The sequence below is a fragment of the Phyllostomus discolor genome, chromosome 1 (assembly GCF_004126475.2).
Source record: "Phyllostomus discolor isolate MPI-MPIP mPhyDis1 chromosome 1, mPhyDis1.pri.v3, whole genome shotgun sequence".
Taxonomy (NCBI): Eukaryota; Metazoa; Chordata; class Mammalia; order Chiroptera; family Phyllostomidae; genus Phyllostomus; species Phyllostomus discolor.
Genome location: NC_040903.2, coordinates 129,179,592 through 129,200,868, shown reverse-complemented (window position 1 = coordinate 129,200,868; position 21,277 = coordinate 129,179,592). Strand labels below are relative to the sequence as shown.

At 38.7% G+C, this 21,277-nt stretch overlaps 1 protein-coding gene across 1 annotated transcript in view; it reads left to right on the top strand.

Moving 5' to 3' along the window:
- The window catches only part of MIA2 (MIA SH3 domain ER export factor 2), a 115,906-nt gene that overhangs the window by 26,732 nt on the left and 67,897 nt on the right, over positions 1 to 21,277 (top strand). Inside the window, 2 exon segments of the mRNA XM_036028925.1 lie at positions 14,847 to 14,978; positions 18,198 to 18,219. Coding sequence (XP_035884818.1) covers positions 14,847 to 14,978; positions 18,198 to 18,219 — 154 coding nt within the window.

The window sequence follows — 21,277 nt, the reverse complement described above, 5'->3', positions numbered from 1 at the left end:
TTAACATAATATTCTCTAAGTACATCCATACTGTTGCAAAAAGTAAGAGTTCCTTTTTTATACCCACATAGTATTCTATTGTGTAAATGTACCACATATCTTTTTATCCACCTATCTACTGATGGGCACTTGGGCTGTTTCTGGGTCTTGAATATTGTAAATAAGACTGCTATGAACATAGTGGTGCATAAATCATTTTTGGTTGGTGTTTCAGGATTCTTAGGATCTATTCCCAGAAGTGGAATCACTGGGTAAAATGGCAGTTTTATTTTTACTTTTTTGAGGACACTCCATACTGTTTTCTGTTTTCCACAGTGGCTGCACCATCCTGCATTCCCTCCCACAGTGCATGAGGCTTCCCTTTCCTCCACATCCTCGCCAGCAATTGTTTGTTAATTTATTAATGGTAGCCTATCTGGCAGGTGTGAGGTGATAATCTCATTGTGGTTTTAATTTGCATCTCTCTGATGATTAGTGATGTTGAGCATTTTTTTCATGTCTATTGGATGTCCTCTTTGGAGAAGTATCTATTCAGGTCCTTATCCCATTTTTTAATTGGATTGTTTGTCTTACTGGTGTTGAGTTGTACAAGTTCCTTACATATTTTGGAAATTAAACCCTTGCAAGATGTATCATTGGCAAATATATTCTCCCATACAGTGGGTTCTCTTTTCATTTTATTGATGGTTTGTGGGGATTTTTTTTGCTGTGCAGAAACTTTTTAGTTTGATGTAGTCCTCTTTGTTTATTTTTCCTTTGTTTCCCTAGCCGTAGGAGATTTATTGTTTTGCTATGTAAGTTATCCAAGATTTTACTGCCTCTGTTTTCTTCTAGGACTTTTATGCTTTCATGACTTACATTTAAGTCTTTTATTCATTTTGAGTTTATTCTTGTGTATGGTGTAGTTGGTGATCTGTTTTCATTTTTTTGTATGTACAAGTCCAATTTTCCTAGTATCATTTATTAAAGAGGCTGTTTTTACTCCATTGTATACTCTTGCTTGCTTTGTCAAATATTAACTGACCATAAAGGAGGGGTTGATTTCTGGGGTCTCTGTTCTGTTCCTTTGATCTGTTCTTGTGCCAGTGGCAGGCTGTTTCGATTGCAATAGCTTTGTATTATAGTATAGTTTTGTAGATATCAGGTATTGTGATTCCTCCAACTGTGTTCTTCTTTTTCAAGATTGCTGAGGCTATTTGGGGTCTTTTATGGTTCCATATAAATTTTTGGAATATTTGTTGTAGATCTGTAAAATATGCCATTGGTATTTTAATAGGAAATTGTGTTTAATATATAGATTGCTTTGGGTAGTATGGACACTTTAGTGATGCTAATTCTTTTAGTCCATAAACATGGTGTGAGTTTCCAATTGTTTGTGTCTTCTATTTCTTTCTTTAATGTCCTGTAGTTTTCTGAGTATATGTCTTTTACATCCTTCGTTAAGTTTAGTCCTAGGTACCTCATTATTTTTGTTGCAATGGCAAATGGGATTGTTTTCTTAGTTTTTTGGAGTGTTCATTATTGGTGTATAAAATTGTCACAAATTTCTGGATATTAATTTTGTATCCTGCTACTTTACTGAATTCATTTATTAAATCCGGTAGGGTTTTTTTTTTGGTGGATTCTTTATGGTTTTCTATGTACAATATCATGTCATCTGCAAATAATGACAGTTTTACTAGCTCCTTTCCAATTTGGATGCCCTTTATTTCATCTTCTTGTCTGATCACTGAGGCTAGGACTTCTAATACTATGTTGAATAAGAGTGGTGAAAGCAGACATCCCTGTCTTGTTCCTGATCCTAAGAGAAATGCTTTTAGTTTTTGCCAATTGAATATGATGTTGGCTATACGTTTTTCATATATGGACTTTATTGTGTTTAGATATGATCTCTCCATTCCCACTTTGCTGAGAGTTTTTATTGTAAATGGTGCTGGATTTTATCAAATGCTTTTTCTGCATCTATTGATATGATCATGTGATTTTTATCCTTCATTTCTTTTATATAATGTATAACATTCATGATTTGTGAAAATTGTACCCACCTTGCATCCTGGGAATAAATTCCACTTAGTTATGGTGTTTGAATTTTTTAATGTATTGCTGGGTCCAATTGGTTTGCTGGGAGTTTTTAGATTACTGCTTTAATTTCATTAGTTATAATCTATTTCAATTTTTTGATTCTTCCTGATTCAGTTTTGGAAGATTGCATGCTTCTAGGAATTTATCCATTTCATCTATATTGTCCAATTAGTTGGCATATAGTTGTTCATTTTATTTTCTTACCATCCTTTGTATTTCTTTGGTGTCAGTTGTTACTTCTCCTTCATTTTTGATTTTATTTATTTGGGTCCTCTCTCATTTTTTCTTGATGAGTCTGTTTAAAGGTTTGTTAATCTTGTCTATCTTTTCAAAAAACCATTTCTTGGTTTCATTTATCTTTTGTATTTTTTGGACTCTATTTCATTTATTTCTGTCCTTATCTTTATTATTTTCTTTCTTCTACACACTTTGGGCTTTTTTTGATTTTTAAAATTTCCTTTAAGTTTAAAGGTAGATTGTTTATTTGGGATTCTTAAAAAAAGATTTGATTTATTTATTTTTAGAGAGAGGGAAAAAGAGGGAGAAAGGGAGAGAAACATCAATGTGTGCTTGCCTCTCACACACCCCCAACTGGGGACCTGGCCTGAAACCCAGGCATGTACCCTGACTGGGAATTGAACTGTTGACCCTTTGGTTCTCAGGCCAGCACTCAATCCACTGAGCCACACCGTTCAGGGCTCTTGCTTCTTGAGATAGGCCTGTAATGCTATAAATTTCTTTGTGAACACTGCTTTTGCTGTGCCCCATAGATTTTGTGTTGCTGTGTTCTAATATTCATTTGTTTCAATGTATTGTTTGATTTTTTCCTGATCTCATAGTTAACTCAGCTAACCCCAACCCCCCCGCCCCCCGCTTCTCTCTCTCATTCTCTTTTTTCTTCTTAAAGAAAACCCTTTTACATTTCTTGTAATACTGGTTTGGTGATAAAGAACTTTAATTTTTTTTGTCTGGGAAGCTCTTTATTTCTCTTTCAATTTAAATGATAGCCCTGCTGGGTAAAGTAGTCTTGGTTGTAGGTCCTTGCTTTTCATGACTTTGAATATTTTATGCCAATCTCTTCTAGCCTGAAATGTTTCTGTTGAAAATTCACTGGCAGTCTTATGGGAGCTTTCTTATAGGTAACTAAGAAAGCTGCTCTTGCTGCTTTTAAAATTATTCTTTGTCTTTAATTTTACCATTTTTATTTTGATGTGTCATAGTATGGGCTTCTTTAGGTTCATCTTGTTTGGGACTCTCTGTGCTTCCTGGGCTTGTGTGTCTTTTTCATTTACCTGATTAAGGAAGTTTTTGGTCATAATTTCTTCAAATAAATTCTTGATTCTTTGCTCTCTCGATTTTCCTTCTGGCACACTTATGATGCTCATGTTGTTTCACTTCATGTTGTCTCAAAGGTGCCTTAAACTATTCTCATTTTTTCAAATTCTTTTTTTTTTTTTTGCTGTTTTGATTGGGTGTTTTCTACTACCTTATCTTCCAAATTGCTGACTCACTCCTCTGCTTCATTCAACTTACTGCTTATTCTTTCTAGTGAATTCTTTATTTCAGATATTGTATTCCTCATTTCTCACTGGATCTTTTGTTAGGTTGCTATTTTATTTTTATTATTTTAATCCTCACCCAAGGATATGTTTCTTGATTTAAGAGAAAAAGGAAGGGAGGAGAGAGGGAGAGACAGAAACATGGATGTGAGAGAAAAACATGATTGGTTTCCTCCCCTACCCACCCAACCAGGTATCAAACCCACAGCCTGGGTATATGCCTTGTCTGGGAATTGAACCTGCAATCATTTGTTGTATGGGACAATGCTGCAATCAACTGAGCCACCTGGCAAGGGGTCTATTTCCTTTTTTATGCTTGTTATCTATTTGTTGAAGTTCTTACACAATTTTTTAAGCATTCTTACAATCATTTTTTGAACTCTGTATCTGATAGATTGCTTGCCTCCATTTCATTTGGCTCTTTTTCTGGACATTTGTCCTGCTCTTTCATATAAGACATATTTCTTTGTCTCCTCATTTAGGCTGCTTCTTTGTGTTTGTTTCTTTGTATTAGGTAGATAAGCTATGACTCCCAGCCTTAGTATAGTGGCCTTATGTAGTAGGTGTCCTGTGGGACCCAGTGGCACAGTCTCCTTGATCACATGAACATGGTGCTCTAGGAATGTCCTGTGTATGGGTTATTTGGGCCCTCCTGTTGTAATTGAGTCTTGATTGTCATTAACCCATTTGTGTGTGGGGTCCACCCTCAGGCTACTGACTGTGAGTATCACCCATGACCATACTGTACGAGCTGCTATGCTGGTGCTGACCACATGAAGTGGCATTTGCCTTAGCAGGGTCTGGTGCCTACCAAGATCTCACTTTGGTTATGCTACTTGTGAATGTAATTAGATCCTCCTCTGATGTTGTCTGAAGCTGGGCACTGGGTGTGTTTGTTCTGGAGTCTCTGTCAGACACACTGCCTGTGACTGGCTCTATAACCTCTTTGGAGCTACAAAGTGATCCACAGTTTGTGGATGCCTCTACTGGGTCAGGGTGTGCATGGGAAGGACCAAGCTGTGCTCCAAGGCCGGTTTTTAGAACCAGACCCTGGGTCAGGTCATTAAAAGTCCCAAGGCACCCCAAGATCCACCTCTGTCTTACTCCACCTATTGTCTTCCTGGTTGGCTCAGTCACTGCAAGGGCCTCTGGTGGTATGCAAGTTTCAAAAGGGATGTTCTTAGTGAGTCACCAGGTAGGAGCAAATGGTGTACATCAGACTGATGCAGGTTCAGACTCAGTGCAGATTTGCTGGGTCCAAGACCACTCAGCAAATGCTAGCTGCCCCTGCCAGGTACTCACAGATCTTTGTGGTGGGGGTGGGTCTAAAGGAGGCATAAGAGTGAGCCCAGCAGAGTTTATTAGGCACAAACAGACCAAGATTTGGCTGAATGAAGTGACGGCTCCACACTGCTCAGGTGTGTGAGGGAAAAATGGCCACTGTCCTAGAGCTACACAACTTAGTCTTTCCAAGAATCTGCCAGGAGCTCAGATCAACAGGTCTGGGCCACTGGGATTTAGGAGGGTGGGCTAGTGTATCTCCCATAAGTGGAGGTGCCAGTTAGGCTTGGGGGAAGGTGTGGGGAGTAGTCAGATCCTAGAGCCATACCACTCAGTGTTTTGAATTGAGCCTTGGCTGGGTAACTCAATTGGTTGGAATGTCCTGCAATGTACCAGGATTGTGGCTTTGGTTCCTGATTGGTACACATACAAGAGGCAGCCAATCACCCTGGCTGGTATGGCTCAGTTAGTTGGAGTGTTGTTCCATAAAGTGAAAGTTTGTGGGCTCGATTGTCAGTCAGGGCACAGGCCTAGGTTGTGGGTTCGGCCCCTGGTCAGGGCGCATGTGAGGGGCAACTGATAAATGTTTCTCTCTCATTTTGATGTTTCTCTCTCACATTGATGTTTCTGTTCCAATCTCTCTCCCTCCCTTTCCCTCTCTCTGAAATCAATGAGCATGTCATTGGGTGAGGATAAAAAAAGAAGTCAACCAATTGATGTTTCTCTTTCTCCTTTCCTGTCTCTCTTAAAATTAATAAATAAAAATTAAAATAAAAAAAGAATGTGTCCCAATGTGATACAGGTTTAAACTCAGTGACAGTTCTGGGTCTGAAGCCACTCAGCAGATGTTCCAGGATATATTGAGTCTGGCTGCCATCTTCTGGGTGCTTGTACACCTTTGTGGTCGGCATGGGGTCTTACGAAGTTGTCAGGGTGAGGCCAACAGAGTTTATCAGGCCCAAAGACACCAAGATTTGGCCATGTGAAGGGAGGGCTCTGCCAGGGTGTGCCAGGGAAAAATGTCACCTGTCCTAGAGCCATGGAACTTCCTGTCCCAGATTCTGCCAGGAGCAAGATTTCAACACAGAGGGTCTTCTGGGAGTCGGGAGGATGGGGATAGTAGATCTCCCATGAAGGGCAGGCACCAGTCAGTTTTACAGAGAAATGAGGAATGACCCCTACACCTAAGCCAAACAACTCAGTCACTGACACCCCCTGAGTCTGCCCAGAACTCTTCAATCCCTCCTCAGCAGGGTCCAACCTCTGCAGGGTGGGGTGATCAGGAGTCCGTAGGTTGGGACTGTTGCTTTTCCTAGTCTGATGCTGTATGGAGGGGAGTTTTCCACACAAGAAAGATGACTTCAGTGGTATGGGAGAGGATTCAGCTCAGGGATCCTGGTGGCTCTCTTTTCAGCTCTTTCCAGAGCCACAAACCTCAGACACTCCTCACCTGACCCTACTCTGCTCTGCCCTCCTTCCACCAGAGCCTAGGTTGAATGGCTATGAACAAGATTTTGTGGATTGGCCTTTTACGAGGATGTCTGTGTTTCTAGCAAACTCTGTCTCTCCCTGGAGGACAGAATCCCCAATGATTTACATAAGTCAGATGTTATGTGTGTGCCTTTTCCTGGCTCTGGTGTTTTGGGCTGAAATATATCTCCAGAGTCACAGGCACTGCCTGTAAGAGTGAAACCAACCTTTTTTTGGAGTCTCTGCCCTTCTTATCCATCTCTATGTGGCTTCTCCTGTAAATCCTTAGTTAGAAGACTTCTCTTTAGCTAGTCTTCAGTTGTTTATTCAGGCCAGTTGCTCTATATTTAAGTCGTAATTCCAGTCTGGTCCTGGGAGGAGGTGAGTGTAATTTCTACCTACCCTGCCGCTATCTTGGGTACCAAGGATTTCTTTTTAAACTTTCATTAAGCTTTGTTAATCTTGAGCATTTTTTCCCAAGTCAGGGAAAATTATACTAAATGAGTTAACTCAAAATAATATAAACTAAAAATGAGTCTGAAGCAAATTGTTAGTACAGTTAGCCCTCTGTATCTGTGGGTTCTGCATTTGCAGATTCAACCAACTGTTGATCAAAAATATTTGAAAAAAATGTTGAGCTGTTGCTGACGTGTACTATGTAGTCAGGCCTATGGTGGTTGGGTGTGTGCTGAAGAAGTACAGTCTTTTTTTCTTGTCATTATTCCCTAAATAATAAATACAGTATACCAACTAATTACATAGCATTTACATTGTATTACGTATTACACGTAATCTAGAGAAGACTTAAAGTGTATGGAAGGATGTAAGTAGATATATGCAAATACTATGCCATTTTATATAAGGAACTTGAGCATTTGCAGATTTTGTTATGCTCTGGGGTCATGGGATTCATCTCCCACAGATGCTGAGGGAAGATCTTATGTGGAGGACTGTATGTGAATGAAAGCTGTGACCTCAAAATGGTGTGATTTGAGAAACTTACAAAAGCAACTAATATCTCAAAATTTAACCAAGACATAACTAAAATTTCAAAATTTGACACTTTTTCATTTATTATAAATCCTATCAAACCCTATCTCATTAATTATAAGTGAGATATTGCCAAAGGACCTAGCTGTAGTACTTGGCACATAGGAGGCCTTTTACAAATGTCAGTTCTTTCTCTTATCTGCTGTTATCATCTAAATAAATAGTTGAGGAAACACTTATCTTCTCATTTACATTTAAAATGAAATTTAATAGTGGTTACTTTCAAGGAGCTCACTCTAGTTGAAGGACACAGGCAAGAAAAGCAATAATTATAGTACAATGCTGTAATAGCCATAGGATGCTACGGATGTACAGGAGGAGTGGCCAGGTAGACTGATTGGAAGTGGTACGTAGTGTGGGTGGGGAGGAGAAGCCTTGAAAGTGTCTCACAGGAGATCACATTTGAGTTAAATGTGTGTGTGTGTGTGACTTAAAACAATAGACATGTATTCTTTCACAGCTCTGGAGGCCGGAAGTCTGAAATCAAGGTATCAGCTGGGTCACATTCCCTCCAGAGGCTCTAGGGGAGAGTTCTTCCTTGACTCTTCCCATTTTTGGTGGCTCCAGACATTCTTTCACTTAAGGCCACCTCAGTTTAGTCTCTACCTCCACTTTTCACAGAGGCTTTTCTGTGTGTCTCATTTGAACGAATGCTGAGACTGAAGGTGTATATATATATATATATATGGGATTAAATCAAGAATGTTTTGCATGTTGGTTTTTTTTAATTCTTTTTTTTTAAAGATTTTATGTATTTATTTTTTTTTTAGAGAGGGAAGGGAGGGAGGGAGAGAGAGAGAGAGAAACATCAATGTGCGGTTGCTGGGGGTTATGGCCTGTAACCCAGGAATGTACCCTGGCTGGGAATCGAACCTGGGACACTTTGGTTCCCAGCCCGTGCTCAATCCACTAAGCTACACCAGCCAGGGCCTTGTTTTGCATGTTTTGATAGGAAGTTGAACTCATAGATAATGAGGCAGATTTGAAGGATTTTAATCAAGGAGTAAAATGAAAAAGTTTCATTTATCAACAATGAAACTTTATTGGTAAGTTTATTTTAAGCTTAATAAGTCTATTTGTCAATATTGTCAAATAAGAATTGAATGGGTTAAAAACAGAGGCAGGTAATACAGTCAAGAAGAAGTTATCTTATTAGTTCAGGAAGTAAATGGTAAAGGTCTAAATCAGAGTTTACAAACTCATAAAATGAATGAAACATAGGTAAAGGTGAGAACTATAACCAACTGGAGAGTGTGTGCCTTCTCCCAAGTATGTGGCTGTTACTTATCTTCAGCCTGGGTTTTCCAGATCTCCTGATATTTCAAGAAAAGTTGGAAATCTGGTTGTGTGTGTGTGTGTGTGTGTGTGTAAAATTGTCCAATTTTTAATATTGTCAAGTATTCAGATTGAAAAAACATGCAGGTCAGACAAAACCTTCTGTAGGTTGGGTTTGGCCCACTGGCCACATTTTAAAATCTTTGGCCTAATATCTGATGAAACTCATTAAAATGACTGGCAAGACAAATTGATCTTTTGTACATAGAATTCATTGGATTTGATGATTGACTGAATGTAACAAGGAGAAGAAAATGAAAAAATGAGGATAACTTACCAGGTTTCCAGCGAGGGTGACCAGGTAGATGGTAGTGCCGCTGTCTGCGGGAAGAGTTCTGCTTGCAGAGGCTTCCTCCATACTTTGTCTCTTTGCTAAGTTCCAGAAAGTTGACATTACCTGATAAATAAGCCTGGAGAAATGATTAATTTGCTATGTATGATTTGGTTGTGAAGTTGTTGATTAAAAACTTTATTTAGAAATCTACTCAAGTATAGAAGAACTGACATATCTCTCACCCTCATCCCCCTTCCTCATAAATTAGACCTGTGAAATTACTAAATTAATAAAATAATTTACTAATCTGTATGTGATATTTGCCCTTCATATAAAGTGTTTATACAGTCTATGCAAGGTATTCTTGTTTGTATAGATTCAGTAAATATAATCAAACACACTTCACTTAAACTATTTTGGTTAGAAATTTTTAGATATGAAAATATTGAATGTAAATTATGTTAATTATCTTGTGACCTTGGAAAGGCATTAATTCTCTAGGGGAGTCTCAGGTTTAAAATTGTACTATCAAAAGCTAAGACTAGTTGACAGGCTTGCAAACATTGTGCAACCTAGTTGTCAAAACTAGCTTGCACAATGTTTAGAAATATGAACCAGTTGCCAACATTTAAAAGGTGAGTTTACATAAAAATCTGGATTTCTGGATTCTCTTGAAAAAGTGTAATAGTGTAATACATAGCCTTCCATTCTCATATGGCAACAAGAAGCTCAAGCTGAATAGTGCTTGCATTGAATAGACTGCATTCATTTCCCTACATTTACTTCAACTATTTGATCTCCACAGGGCTTTAAGTTTATAATGTACGGACTAAATGTTCTAAAGAGTTCCTGTTAGATCTAGAATTCTAACAATCTTAGTGCATTTAGTAAGCACTCATATTATAGATTTGAATAGCTGTAGTAAATGGAAAATATGAGGAATTTTCCAGTTAAATTTAGGGGAAAGGACTTCCTTTTCTTCTTGCCTAAGTGTTTCAGGTAATTGTTTCTGTTTACTGGTAATATCAGACTTTGTACACAACATACTTTCTTTGAATTGTTTAATTAATAAAAATCAATACCACTTTTTATCTACTTTATTTTATAATTGAGGAAACTCTTTGAGTTCTAAATTGATATATTCCTAACTACAGTGTCTCATTTACCTGTAGAGTAAACAATGGAAGTTACCTAGCTCTTGTTCAACAGGTTGTTCCTGATTCAATATGTTCTGATAGCAACTAAAATTAAACAATTCAGAAAAGGAAAATGTTTTATCTTCTTACAAAGGGCTAGCTCTCATAGACTGTGACATTGCCTGTTTAATTAAATAGGACTAACTACTGTAGAACTTTGAAACCCCGCCCTTTTTAAGGGAAATTAGTTTCTAGGTTGTGGACAAAATTTACTGGCTAGCATGTTTCCAATGTTCTTGGATGCTTTCTGGTAGTTGTCACAAACAGTAACAGCATTTATTCTTCATTTCCTTTAAAGCAGACCTATTAAATTCAGCAAAGTCCCACATCTCCTTAAGTACCATTTTAAAATATTTTTACATGGTAAAAATTATGTAATCTATGTAAACAGATTATAGAATAAATCATGAAATTTAATTTTTATTAGTTACCAAATTCAGGATTTCTCTTTGCAGTTATAGATTTTAAGAGGGTGTTAATATGTATATTTAATATGTAATATATTTGATCAGGAGTGTTGTCCATGAAACTGAATTATGAGTTGGTAGTCACAGCGCCACCTATAGCACCCCTTTACCCTCAAGTGTCAAAACAGGATCACAGTATTGAAACAAGAGTGCAGGATGAATTAAAATCTGAAATCTTTCTCAAGGATATGAGGTGCTTTGCAAAATTTTATTTACATGTTAGGATATTTTAATGTGAATTTTAAAAATGGACTTGAATGATCTAGAAGAAGAGGTAAGTTTCTATATGACTATTAATTTTATAGAAATTAGGTTTGAATCAGGCAGAGTTTGAGTTTTACTGTGTTTTTGCTATTGGTGAGACAAAGCTTTTAGATTTTTCTCTTTAAAAAGTTTTAATTTATTCTTGTCCCTAATACATGTTTTTAATTTGGAATGGTAATTATTGAAAAATTGGAAAAGGGCTCAGACTGCCTTAGGGAGAGGCAAAGGGATTAAAAAGATATTTTGGGTTATAAGTAAGTCCTGAAAGCTGAAAATGATTCAGGAGTTATTTGAAAAAGTTCAGACTTATTTAATAATTTTGTAATTGAATAATACAATATTCTAATAGAGGTACAAATCGTTCTAAAATTCTTTGAAATTTTAAAGATAAAATTTTGGTTATGCTTGTTTTGACTTTGATAAGCTATTCACATAATTTCAACACACATTGTCAAACCCCTGTGAAGGTTGTGTAATACCTTAAATATGGAGCTTTATTAAGTAATTTCTGCTACTCTCTGATAATGATAGTTTCTGAAACTCCTTAGGCTGATGTGGCAAACGAGAGAGAACACTTTGAGTTTCAAAAAGCTAGGTCTCATTTTAGTACTGAAAACCACTTGTGAACTTGGGACACTTTTTGGCACAATAGTTATGTTGCTGCCAGAGTTTAAAATAGAGAAGCTTCCTATGGATTTTAGATTTTAACTACTGACTTCCCTTGGGTGATATGTTTAAGGAAGAACTATCTATTCCTCTTTGAGTTACTTCACTGAGGAATTCAGTTTGAAGGCTGAATTCGGTGAGATTATGCTGGCACAGGAGTTTTAGAAATAGTTTATTCTTTACACCTATGTCAGCTAAAACCCTCTACCAAGAGCAAATCCAGCCCCCTTACTTTATTCAACAGACCTAAAAATAGAGACCTAAATTTAGAGGACAAGATGCTACTTTTAGCTTCCCTTCTCAGGAGAACAGCACTAGTACAGGAAAGGTGCACACGGGTTTGATGATTCAGGATTTGGGTAAGTAGGAGCTCATGAAGTTTAGGACAATTTTACCTAGCAAGTGCCCAGGTATCTCAGGTAAAAGTGAGTAACCCTTATGAACCCTCCACTGTGCAGAGAAGACCCGATCGATGTTCTCTTGTACGTGGGAGGTTAAATTTTGTCCAGACAACAGGTGACCTGAGATGCCTTCCTGTCCAAAGTCGAAAGTCCGGAAACAGTTGGCAGGACACTCAGGCGCGGGCCCTGCAGGTCCTTTTCTAACTGGAATGAAGGAGGCAGCCGGTTTTCCTAATTCCGCGGGGTCCCCTGGGGAATGACACAGTCAGGGCTTCCGTGGGGTGTAGGTAAAAAGCTCTTGAGGGTCTGAGAGATGAAAGCGCTGCGGACAGGGGCTGGCTCTGGAGATGGCCCCAGGGCCAAGGGGGCGTGCCGCGCTCAAGCTCTACCCCCGGGGCTGTGATGAGGGGCCTCCAGGGGAAGCCTCACTTCCTCTCTAGCCACCTGCTGGTGGGTGGGGGTGGGAGGGGTCGTGGGCCAAAGCCCTAGTAGTCTAGGCTGAGTCAAGGCCGAAACTTTCTCAACCTCGAGTCTCTGGAATTCCAAAGGTGGGTGGTTTTGCCAGGTAGAGCGCCTGCCCCTTTAAGAGCAAGCACCCCGGACACGTCTACGAACCACGCGCAAAGAAGGAGGGGAAATTTACGGTGTCCAGCCTCCTAGCCTCCCCACCGAAGTTTGGCCGAAACCAAACTGAGGGGTGGGGTGGCGAGTGAAGAGCGAGTCTCAGGCTCTTGTGGACTTGCTTGGACTTTCTCATCACCTGGACACAAGGCGTAACTTAGGGGTCGAGGCTTGTCAGTAGGCAACGTGGACACCTGAGGCCTATGCGTTGTTTCTCCTCCGTGACCTCCCCCCCCACAGCCGGCTCCACAGTGGTGTGGTCCGGTTGTCGGGTGCGGGTTTAGGTTCTGGATTGAACGCAGCGTGTTGTTTGCGGCTGATTGTTGCTCAGTCGGGCCCTGGCTGCGGCAGCTGTATCCAGGGCAGCCCTGGCGCAATGGAGGAGCCCAGGACTGCCCCTCAGCCTTACTTGGGGCTGGTCCTGGAAAAGCTACGCTGGGTAAGGCCAGGCGCGATCAGGCCCAGGGGTCGCGGAAGCCGCCGAGGGGAGGAAGCAGCAGACTTTGGCTTTGGGTCTGAGCGGCAGTGGTGGGAGGTCCCAAAGCCAGTCTTCAGCTGCCACCGGGCCAGCTCGTGTCCGAGGCAGTAGCCAGGTTCGTGGGATGCTTGGGCCATTTTTGTGTGTGTGTGGTGGAAGGGGACCTGGAGATGAGGAAGGTGAAAATAGCATTTGCTTAGTGGGACTTTACAAAGGTGTGTTAAATGTTTCCCGATTTTGAAAACAAATGATTCTTTCCTTAATTTTATTTATTTTGAACAGGGGTCAGTGACACGTAGTTCCCCCGACCGTAAGAAACTTAAGGACTGCTCCTCTGAGATGAGTTCCTTTTAGTGATGAAACTTCTTGTCCTGAAAGGATACCTAAGCCTGGACGGGGAGTAGGCATGCTAAATCTACATTTTCTTTTAAGATGCTGTTTTGAGATGCTTTACCATAAATGAGATTGTTCCCTTCTTTCTGTTGTCTTGTTAAATGTAAAAACTCGTGTTAATGTAAAATCTGGAGATATTAAACTCCAAGTGTTCAAAATTATTAGGTTCAGTTTATAATCATGTTGCAAGGATTTTTTTTTATTTATAGGTATCTTTGTTGATATGCTTAGGGGCATTTATGAGGCCGTGTTTAAAAAAACTATCTGCACAAAAAACTTACAAAGCCCTTTTAAATATTGGGGCAGTTACATTATTTGTAAATTAAAAAGTATAGTTGCCATGATATTCATATGTACTCTTATATGACAGTTTTATGAGGATTCTAAGTGAACTATGACATAATTTGGGCCACTGGTGTCATGCTGTCGGTTGAGAGGCAAGACAAAAAAAAAAAAAGTACAAAGTAGAAACTGATGAAGTGCTTACTGAAACATGGAAAGTGCTAGTGAAATTGAATGGTGGGCGAGATTACATTTTCTGGAGTCTCTAGGAAAGCCTTTACAGGCTTAGGGAATAGTTTAAACACAGGAGGCATGAAGTAGCATGGTATGTGCAGTGCCCTAGGAGCTGTATTACTAGAAGTGTCAAGTGGGCTCAGGGAGTGATGTGCAATAACGCTTGCTGGAGACATAAATAGGTTCCAAGTAGTAATGTACGTGCTGGAGAGCCATTGTGCTTTAGCTTAGTACTTTAAGTGAAGCCTAATTCTTCATTATGTAGTTGAAGCAATACTGAAACATTTAAGTAAACCTTACTAAATGTATACAAAAAAAAGGGAAGAAAAACTGCAGAGAATAAGATACAGAAAATTCAGTCTACACAGTATACCTTCCTCTTGGCTCCTATGCTCTGTGTCATTTTAGGACTTGGCATGTTTTTATGTGCTAGGCACCATTTTAGCACCCATCTCTATGTTTTCAAAGTCTGTGTCCCAAAAGACAATGAATGAAATAGAAATAAGGGTTTTAAGATCAAATACTGGTTTCCTTTTAGAGGTCCTTTTCCTTGATCTGTATGGTTGGCTTTGGGAAAGACCACTGTTTTTTCTCTATCAAGGGTGATAGACCATAACCATTTGCAGGAAATTTCCCATTTCAATTAACACAGACTAGCAGATTGTCCTCCTCTGCAGTGACCCCTCCAAGATGTCCAAGAAGATGTGTCTAATAAACTGGTATCATAAAACTCAAAGTTCGAGTTACAGATTTTGTGAGTTATCATCATAGTAATAATTTTCTTGTTTTAAAGGTTGTGGCAGCATTGCCTGAAGATATGAGAAAAAGTTCTAATCTCTATGGTTTTCCTTGGGAATTGCTGATATGTGCAGCTATTGTTGGATTTTTTGCTGTTTTCTTGTTTTTGTGGAGAAGTTTTCGTTCGGTAAGTAACCAGTGCTATATACTAAGGGAATGCTCATTTTGTCTTCCGTTTGAGCAAATAATATGAGAACCATTTTTGTTTTAAGAAAACAAATTAGGTTGTAGCTATGTGGGTTACTCATGATAATGTGTGGCTACTAGAAACTAAATATAGGTTTAGAGGAATTTTTGAAGTGTAAAAATTTTTAACAAGTTCTCTGTAGAACTGATACTAAACCCCTACCTTTATTATTTATTTATGGTCTGTGTTTGTTTTTAATAGTATACTAGACATCTATGAATATACCACTCAACTTGGAAACAAAAACATTGACTATCACTTATATTTCAGAGATCCTCCCTCATTTTATCCCCCATGTGTCCATACTAGAGGTAGCCCCAGCTTGGATCTGTGTTGATTATTCCCATGCCTTAAATTTTTTTTGGTCCTGTCTACATACATTTCTCACAAGTATAGTATGTGATTGTACTTGGTGTCACACTGTATGCCATGTTTTGGATCTTTTTTCTTCCATCCTATATTGCTAAGAGTCATCCATCTGTAGCTTTAGATGAGGCTTCAATTTTTTTCCATTTTGATTGCTCTAGAATTACTGTAAGAATAGACTAAAGTATATAGGTTTTGTGGTCTTGGACATTTGGGTTTTCAGGTTTTTTTCTGTTACTGTTACTGCTGCTGTGTATTTTTTTTAATTAAAAGTTTCTTTTCAATTATAGTTTACATTCAGTATTACTTTTTTATTAATTTCAGGTGTACAGCATAGTGGTTAGACAATCATGAACTTTACAAAATGTTCCTCCTGATTTTTCCAGTACCCATCTGTTATGTATATTCTTACACATGTCTCCTATTACATATTTTAGTTTCTCTTGAGAATATACTTAGGTGTGAGATTACTGGGTTAGAGTATATGGAGGTTCTGTTTTTATAAGGTAATGCCAGTTGTTTTCCACATTGTACCAGTTTCCACCCTACCAGCAATATACATGAAGTCTAGAGATCCATTTGATTTCTGTCCTTTCCAACACTGTTCTTTTGTCACTTGAATGGGTATAAAATTGTATCTTATCATGGTCTTGATTTGAATTCCTTGATCACTAATGAGATTGAAATCTCTTACTGAATTTACCAGCCATGTGTAATTGTTATTTTGGGAAATAATTGTTTTTTTATGTCTTTTGCCCATGTTTTTATTAAGTAGTTTGTTATTTTTTATTTGTAGGTGTTCTTAGTATATTCTTGATGTTACCCTTCTTGCTTATGTGTATAGTAAATGGCCTAGTATGGAACATCTTTTCATTTTCCTTAAGATGTTTTCTGATGAGCAATTATTCTTAATTTAAAAATTTTGCTTTTAACATGTAAGTCCTTGATTCATCTTGAATCCAGTTTTTTGTTTGATATGGGATAGGGATTCAGTGTAGTTTTTCCTCCACAAGATATAACCATTTTTTTCAGCTTCATGTATTGAATAGTCCCTCTTTTCCCTACTTAGGAAGGTGTACATCATAGATGTACACCTTTTTTGCAGTCTAAATTTCTATTTTTTTAATATGAGATCTTTTATCATTTTTTAATTGTGGGAAATTTCTTCTGCATTTTACATTTTTAAAAAGATTTCATGTATTTATTTTTAGAGGGGAATGTAGGGAGAAAGAGGGGGAGAGAAACATCTATGTGTGGTTGTTCCTCATGTACCCCCTTCTGGAGATCTATCCTGCAACCCAGGCATGTGCTCTGACTGGGAATCAACTGGCGACCCTTTGGTTCTCAGGCTGGCACTCAGTCCACTGAGCCACACCAGCCAGGGCTACATTTTACATTTTAATTTTCTTTTTTGGGACTCCTATGTTTTAGATATTAGCCCTTATACTTAAGACTTATCTTTTAACTTAAAAAAATTTTTTTTATACTGTCCTGTTACTTTTTGAGGTAGTCCCTGAATCTGATCAGCTCACTAATTTATACCTCATATTTACCCATTCTATTGTAACTTCACTTTTATGTTCTATTTTTTTAAAAGATTTTATTAATTTATTTTTAGAGAGAGGGGAAGGGAGAGAGAAGGAGAGAAACATCAATATCTGGTTGCCTTTTGCAGTCCCTCAACTGGGAATCTGGCCTGCAACCCAGGCATGTGCCTTGTTGGGAATGGAACCGATGATTCCTTGGTTCACAGGCTGGCACTCAATCCACTGAGCCACACCAGCCAGGGCTGTAACTTTGCTTTTCAATTTTGTCTCCTTTAACTTTATCTCTATAACTCTTCTCTAGATGATTTAAGTCCCCATTGTTTTTTACACTGGCATATATATCCTCAACCCTAAATCTGATCTCTCTACAAATGGGATTTTTCCTTCATTATTTGAACGAGAGGTTAAAGAATAAAAAGGTTGTGTTTATGGTTTCTTTGTAGTCAGTTTCAATCCATGACCTAGTGGTACATTTCCCAAACCATGTTATTTTGTGTATTAGCACTAGGGGACATGATAGTAGGGACTTCTTGAAATAGTTTGTTTCAGGGTCAAATCTGTTTCAGGAACAATGGTCTAAATGAAATTAAACAGGTTTTTTTTTAACATTATCATGTTCATTTATTAATACTTAGTATATTTTCCCCAAAACATTTTTGTTAAATATTTTATTAATTATGCTATTACAGCTGTCCCATTATACCCCATTCCATCCCTGTCCACCCTGTACACCCTCCCCTACCCACATTCGCCCCCTCTAGTTCATGTCCATGTGTCATAAGTTCTTTAGCTTCTACATTTCCCATACTATTCTTGCCCTCCCCCTGTCTATTTTCTACCTACCATCTATGCTATTTATTCTCTGTACCTTTTACCCCTTTCTCCTCTGCCCACTCCCCCGTTGCTAACGCTCCATATGTTCTCCATTTCTGTGGCTCTGTTACTGTTCTAGTTGTTTGATTAGTTTTTAATAGGTATTTTTAAGATACAGTTATTTCAAAGTCTTTAATATGCTAATATACAATGTGAAATTTTAATAGGTATTAATATGTAGCATTTTTCTCATTGCACATATCATTGATTTGGATATTATTTTTGTGAAGTTGCCTTTCTTTTGGCTAACTGAAATTTATATTAAGGCAACAAGAAAAGTGTTATTTTTAAGTTGGCAGTATAAATTAAACATACCTGTATTTACTTGAATGTGTATTTGTTTTAATATAATTTTGTTTAAAATTTGTTTCAGATTAGAAGCCGACTTTATGTGGGTAAGTTTTTTTTTCTACTTTAGACCTCACCATGTTTATCATTTTAAACAAAAACATTTATACATGATATTGTTAACTTTAAAAAAATTTATTCATACCCTGGCTGGTGTGGCTTAGTGGGATGAGCGACAGTCTGTGAACAGAAAGGTCACTGGTTTGATTTCTGGTCAGGGCTCATGCCTGGGTTGCGGGCCAGGTCCCTGGTTGGAGGTGTGCTAGAGGTTCCTCTCACACATCAGTGTTTCTCTCTCTCTCTTTTTCCCTTCCTTCCCCTCTCTCTAAAAATAGATTAATAAATAAAATCTTTAAAATACTTTTATTGGGGACTTCCGGCCAAGATGGAGGCACAAGGTAGACACACTCTGCCTCCTTGCCCAACCAGAAAAGGACAACGACAATTTAGAAACAAAAAAACAACCAGTACTGCCAGAAAATTGAACTGTATGGAAGTCTGACAACCAAGGAGTGAAAGTAGACACATTCATCCAGGCTGGTAGGAGGGGCGGAGTCTGATGGCCAGGCAGAGAGGGGTTGCGGCAAAGTGGTGCCTGGGGGACCTGGGCGTGCAAGGCAGCAGCTGGTAGATCCTGGCCGAGCAGGTGGCTGATGGTCAGGTGGTCACACATTCCCACACAGATAATCCAGGTGAAACTGGGGAGCGAGACAGACCATGCAACCAAGGGTCCCGGTGTGGGGAAATAAAGCCTCAAATGACTGATTGAAAACACCTGTGGGAGTCGAGGTGCTGAGAGAAACTCCCAGCCTCACAGGAGAGTTCCTTGGAGAGACCCACAGTGTCTCAGGACATACACAAACCCACCCACACAGGAATCAGTACCAGAAGGGCCCAATTTGCTTGTGGGAAGTGAGGGAAATGACTGAAATCTGGCAGAGAGCGGAGTAAGCACCATTGTTTCCCCTTGGACCCCTTCCCCACATATAGTGTCACAACCCAGCAACATGGGTTACCCTGCCCTGGTGGACACCTAAGGCTCCGCCCCTCACTATGCAAAAGGCATGTCAAGACAAAAAAAAAATGGCCCAAACAAAAGAATAGATCAAAGCCCCAGAAAAAATACAACTAAGCAATGAAGAGATAGCCAACCTATCACATGCACAGTTCAAAACACTGGTTCGTAATCAGGATGCTCACAGAATTGGTTGAATTTGGTCACAAATTAGATGAAGAAATGAAGGCTACACTAAGTGAAATAAAGTAAAATGTACAGGGAACTAATAGTGATAGGAAGGAAACTGGGACTCAAATCAGTGGAGTGGACCAGAAGGAAGAAAGAAACATCCAATCAGAAAAGAAGGAAGAAACAAGAATTCAAAAAAATGAGGACAGGCTTAGGAACCTCCAGGACATCTTTAAATGCTCCAACATCTGAATTATAGGGGTACCAGAAGGGGAAGAGGAAGAGCAACAGATTCAAAACGTATTTGAACAAATAATAAAGGAGAAATTTCTCATTCTGGCAAAGGAAATAGATTTCCAGGAAGTCCAGGAAACTCAGAGAGTCCCAAAGAAGTTGGACCAAAGAAGAAACACACCAAGGCACATCATAATTACATTAGTCAAGGTAAAAATGAAGGAGAGAATCCTAGAAGCAGCAAGAGATAAGGAGACAGTAACCTACAAAGGAGTTCCCATCAAACTGTTAGCTGATTTGTCAGAACAGACTGTGCAGGCAAGAAGGGGCTGGAAAGAAGTATTCAAAGTCATGAAAGGCAAGGACCTACATCCAAGATTGCTCTGTCCAGCAAAGCTCTCATTTAGAATGGAAGGGCAGATAAAGTGCTTTTTAGATAAGGTCAAGTTAAAGTAGTTCATCACCACCAAGTCCTTATTATATGAAATGTTAAAGGGACTTATCTAAGAAAAAGATCAAAAACGTGTACAGTAAAATGACAAGAAACTCACAATTATTAACAACCACACCTAAAACAAAAACAAAACAAACTAAGCAAACAACTAGAACAGGCACAGAACCATAGAAATGGAGATTGCATGGAGGGTTAGCAACAGGGGAGTGGGAGGAGGAGAAAGGCGGAAAAGGTACAGAGAATAAGTAGCATAGATGGTAGGTAGAAAATAGGAGGAGGGTAAGAATAGTATGAGAAATGTAGAAGCTAAAGAATTTATATGTATGACACATGGACATGAACTAAGGGGGGGGAATGTAGGTGAGAGAGGGTGTGCATGGTGGAGGGGAGTGAAGGGGAGAAATGGGACAACTGTAATGGCATAAGCAATAAAATATATTTAAAACAAAAAGTTTTATTGGGGTAACATTGGTTAATAATATATAAGTTTTAGGTATATAAGGTTATAATCCCACATATGTGTATTCTATTTAGAGTGCTACCACTTGAAGTCTAGTTTCCTTCCATCAACACATATCTGACCATCTTTACCCACTTTCCCTTCTCCCTACCCACCTTCCTCACTGGTAGTCATCATTCTGTTGTTTGTATCTTATGAGTTTGTTTTTTTGTTACTTATTTTTTATATTACACATATGAGTGAAATCACATGGCTTTTGTCCTTTTTTGTCCTATTTATTTCAGTTAGCATAATACTTTAAGATTTAATCATGTTGTCACCTATGGCAATATTTCATGTTTTTTTTAAATCCTCACACGAGGATATGTTTACTGATTTTAGAGAGAGAAGAAGTGGGCTGGGGAGGGGAGAGAGAGAGATGGAGACAAAGAGACAAAGAGAAACAAACAAGTCAGTTTGCCTGCTGTATGTTCCCTGACCAAGGATTGAACCGGCAACCTAGGTATGTGCCCTGACCAGGAATCATACCTGCAGCCTTTTAGTGTACAAGCCAATGCTCCAACTGAGCCACCTTGCCAGGGTAGTATTTCATCTTTTTTATAGCTAAGTAGTATTCTCTCTATATTTTATGCTATGTAAATACACATCACATATTTAACCAGTTATCTGTCAGTGGATACTTAGTTGGGTATTGTAAATAATGTTGCACTGAATATAGGGGAACATGTATTTTTACTAATAAATATTTTCATATTTGAACTTTTTGTTTAG